Source organism: Laccaria bicolor, genomic scaffold (genome assembly GCF_000143565.1).
Source record: "Laccaria bicolor S238N-H82 LACBIscaffold_418 genomic scaffold, whole genome shotgun sequence".
NCBI classification, from domain to species: domain Eukaryota; kingdom Fungi; phylum Basidiomycota; class Agaricomycetes; order Agaricales; family Hydnangiaceae; genus Laccaria; species Laccaria bicolor.
The window spans coordinates 1-3983 of record NW_001890268.1 but is presented as its reverse complement, the minus strand read 5'-3'; the positions used below and the strand labels follow the sequence as shown (position 1 = coordinate 3983).

Genomic DNA, 3983 nt, shown 5'->3' with positions numbered 1-3983 from the left:
AAGAGTGAGATGCTTTTCTGTCAATGTTCCATTATTCCATGTTCCCCACACTGGTGGCACTCACTGTTGACTTCAGATGGAAATGAAAACCTGAGGCACTCTGATATAAATAGAATATAGACATAAGAATTATATAAAAAGGAGGTATAGATTAGTGTAGTATCTGATACAAATGATGATCTGTAAAAGTATTAACAAATAAATGGTTACATAGATCAAGAACATTGCTGCTTGTCCATTCCTTTGGCACAATTGATGCCCACCAGCCAAATTGTCCCTGCTACCAAAGCCGAAATTGGGTACAAAGCCACCATTGCAAGCATCACGTCAAACGACACCATGGATACTGTTTGCATAACAGATTTTTTTAGCTGCCCAGAAACAATACTGCAATCCAGTCTGACATCCGTAAAGTCCAATGATGGACAAGGAATCCAAAAGCCAAAGTTGCCAACTGCACTGGTTATGCCTCTGCTGCCACTTCTGTCCCCCCTTCTCTGCCCTCATCATGCCTTTCTTGCTTCACTCATTCTCACATCAAAGTTTACTCAAGACAAGTGCTACTGAGATCGGCACCCATTCAAAAGTTTAGAGTTATTTAATCTGATGCATGTCGATGAGGTAATTAATTAGCCGCAAGGCAAAGTTTCTCCAGCCCATGCTTTTCAAAATGTATTATCATCAGTTAAGTTACGGAAATTTAATTTTAGTCACCGGCCCGACCTTGTCCTTTCATTTTTCCATTACTTGAGCTGACACGCAATAATGCAACAACGGATCAAATTATCTACACCTAAATTGTAGACCTTGCATACTGCATGTTGTTGTGATTCGTGAAAGCTCCCCTTAGTTTATTCTGATGATGTCGCTCACACCATCGATGATTGGCCTTGACTCCATCTCCACATCCAGATCTGACAACTCGACAGCCAGTCACGGCAGCGTCAGGTCAGAGCTTCACGCTGGATTGGACACTGCCGCGCTTCTTAAGGTAAGTATGACTGACTGACTTATGGCCATCACCTTGATCTCCGATTTTATTAACTTTTCATTCTTCGGCCAGGCACTGCACGATGCGCATAGCCAGCACGATGCACATAGCCAGCTCAATGCTGTGAAGGCTGAGAACCAACAGCTAAAACAAGAACTTGCCGCTTCCTGTTGTCAAAACAATGGCTCCAAAGCTCCGTCGCAAGAACTTGCTGCACACGACGAAGAAATCAGTAAACTAGGGAAAGTTTTTGCTCATTTTTACTTGTTCTGGATTCAGCAGAGCACACCTTCCCCATTCGATATTTCTCGCCCTGACTTCACGTGGGATAGCAAGGACCGGTACCTCGATTCAACAACAAGATTAGCCAGCCAAACTGCAGAGCTCTACATGTGTGTTCCTCCTCAATACCATGACTACATGGTGAAGCATGAGAATTTCCGAAGTATTGTATGTGATCTCTCCCTCTCCCATAGATCATAAAAACTCACAATGTGCTCAATTAGTTCCGAGCGAGCGTCTCATCAGGCCGCTTGAACACACTTCTGCGCACGCGTGGGAGCGCAGGGGCAATTTTTGGCCTTGACCAAAGCCTCTTCAACCACAATCCCAAGTGTGACGAGAAGCGCATGGAAGCTAATCCTGAACTTGCGACACTTCTTGGCTTCAACCCCTGTGGGAAAACACCTACAGCACGCTACCCCTCAAATGCACCAGTTCTCTATACTAATGGCAATATTCATGATGAAGAGGGCATGTTCAGAAGTGATTACTTGATCTCCGTAAGTATTTCTCAAGTATTTTCATTAATGGACTTCTAAACACTCGTCGTACTACTTACAATACTAGATGGCACGTCTCATCGCCTATGGCCCACGATCGTACACATTGGAGAGAGCTGCATTCAACAAAAACAGTCCCTTTCACAGCCATGTAGATGGTGTTACCTTTGGATTTATTAGCAACACTGCAGTCGTCGTACACTTCACAGCTCTTCATTAGGCATATAAGTCCTCTGGCTAACAAAATTATTAGATTCGTTTTCTTCTCAGAGGTGATCTTGAGCTGAACAAGCATGGTGTTGGAAAACTTACAGGAATCAACTACGCGAGCGAGGCAGAAGCTTACAAAAAGCTTTTAATCGAAAATCAGGATGCGCCAACCGTTCGAAAGCTCCTGCAATACTGGAACATGCAAGTTTTTCCACAATTCCTCCTCGCTCCCGACTCACAGGACGAAGAAGAAGAAGCACCACGTGTCCGGGTTGACGCTGATGAAAACCCAGGTCTCGATTCCATGTTCCGTGGACTGCGTATGGGAGCCGACACTTCTTCAGCTCCCACTTCGAAAAATTCTAGCTCACTCCCACTCCCCCAGACCCTTCCAACCGATGTAGAGTGCGTGAACGCCCACTCAGATGTGGAACAGGCGCCGGATTTGCATCCAAACGTGGAAGTGCACACCCCTGCTCCTGTTGCGCCCATCTCCCAATCAATCAATCCACCCCGTGGACGTCATCGAGTCCCCACGCCTGTTCCCTCAACCTCCGAGGCTGTTGCTGATGTGCCTGCGCCACCCACTGAAGCTCCCTGTGGTCGACGCCCAAAACAGGTTTCGGTTGTTCACGTTGATGCTGATTCAGGTGCCGGAATACCTGCGGCGCTCGCTCATCCAAGTCGGCAGATGCGTGGTGCAAAATTGAAGGCAAATGCGAAATAGCTGGGTCCAGCATTGTGAGGGCATCGTCGACGAGCAGCCGTTGAATGGCGATTGAGCATGCTGAGCTACTACATCTGTGTTGTATCAACGTCTAGCTACTGCAATTGACTGGATTCACTTGTTTATTGCATTATGGACCGACTTTTTTACTTATTACTGTTCTTTTACCTATCTAGCTAAGTTTACGAGGAGCGAGAACAGCGCTCTGTATCAACTGTATTGCGAGCCTAGTGCTTGTCATGACAAATTAAGCTAGATATTATTGCTAAATATGCCCCCATAACCAAGTGGTAACTATAGCCAAGTCAGTAAGCACGTCATAACAAAGTAAGTAATCAATAGGTTCAGAGTTTGATTCCCTCTAATAACAATTGTTCAACAGTACAAAGTAACAACACGACTACAAATCCGCAGATCGACTAGTAAGAAAATCGCACATTACAATTGAGCTACGAGCTCACTACAAATTTTCGTTTCATTTACAATTGAGTGGTACCTTACAATTGTCCCTTTGCGTTAAAATGGATAAAACTATTCAGAAACCCCCTTTCTGTGAGAAATCAGGGGTTTCTGTGTGTTAAGCGAGAAACCCCATGATTTGTTGTTTGCCCATCATAATGTGAATTTGTGTGCCTTGCCATTGCCAAATAAGGGCATGTGACCACACAAAGCAAAACCCACAGTCTGAGTCTCAACCACATCGCGCTCGTTCATCTTAGTTCTGTGGTATCAGTAATTCTTATGGTGAGGCCTTAGTCAAGTATCCTTCAAGCATTTCTAACTGCCTCTCCCAGTATTTGTAGTATATCTTTCAAATTTGCTTCCATCCGCCTGTAGTACCAATTTCAAAGATTTCAAATGTGATGGTGCCCAGCACGGTAACACTCCGAATGTGCCTGTTGCTTGCCCAAGCCATGTCTGCAACCTGTAAGAATGACTGAGAGCTATTTTGAGGTGCTCTACCACCATGGATCTGCCAAATTTTCGCTCCTACACATCTCCATTGCCACATTTGGCCTTCTCCTCGAGCTTTTTCAACAATCTTACTATCACTCAAGCTGCTGAATACTCCTATCCAACTATTGCCCCTATCGGATCTGTCAGTTCTGCTAGATTTTTACCCGAAGTTCCCTTTTCTGCTGCAGCTACAGTCATTATATCTGGCGAGGTCATACCAAACTATAATGATCTGAAATTTCTGACCTCCAGCATCGAGAATGAATATACAGCAGGTTCACGATCAGCTGAAGTGAGGTTCCGTTACAATGGGACG

General features: G+C 44.9%; 1 protein-coding gene across 1 annotated transcript; it reads left to right on the top strand.

The window, feature by feature from the left end:
• Positions 1–862: 862 nt before the first annotated feature.
• On the top strand, positions 863–2710 carry LACBIDRAFT_336217 (uncharacterized protein; the record flags this gene model as incomplete). The annotated part of the gene is made up of 4 exons (XM_001891156.1): positions 863–991; positions 1064–1441; positions 1498–1773; positions 2027–2710. The coding sequence occupies 4 exons, from the start codon at positions 863–865 to the stop codon at positions 2708–2710; spliced, it is 1467 nt and encodes a 488-aa protein (XP_001891191.1).
• Between the last annotated feature and the right edge of the window lie 1273 nt (positions 2711–3983).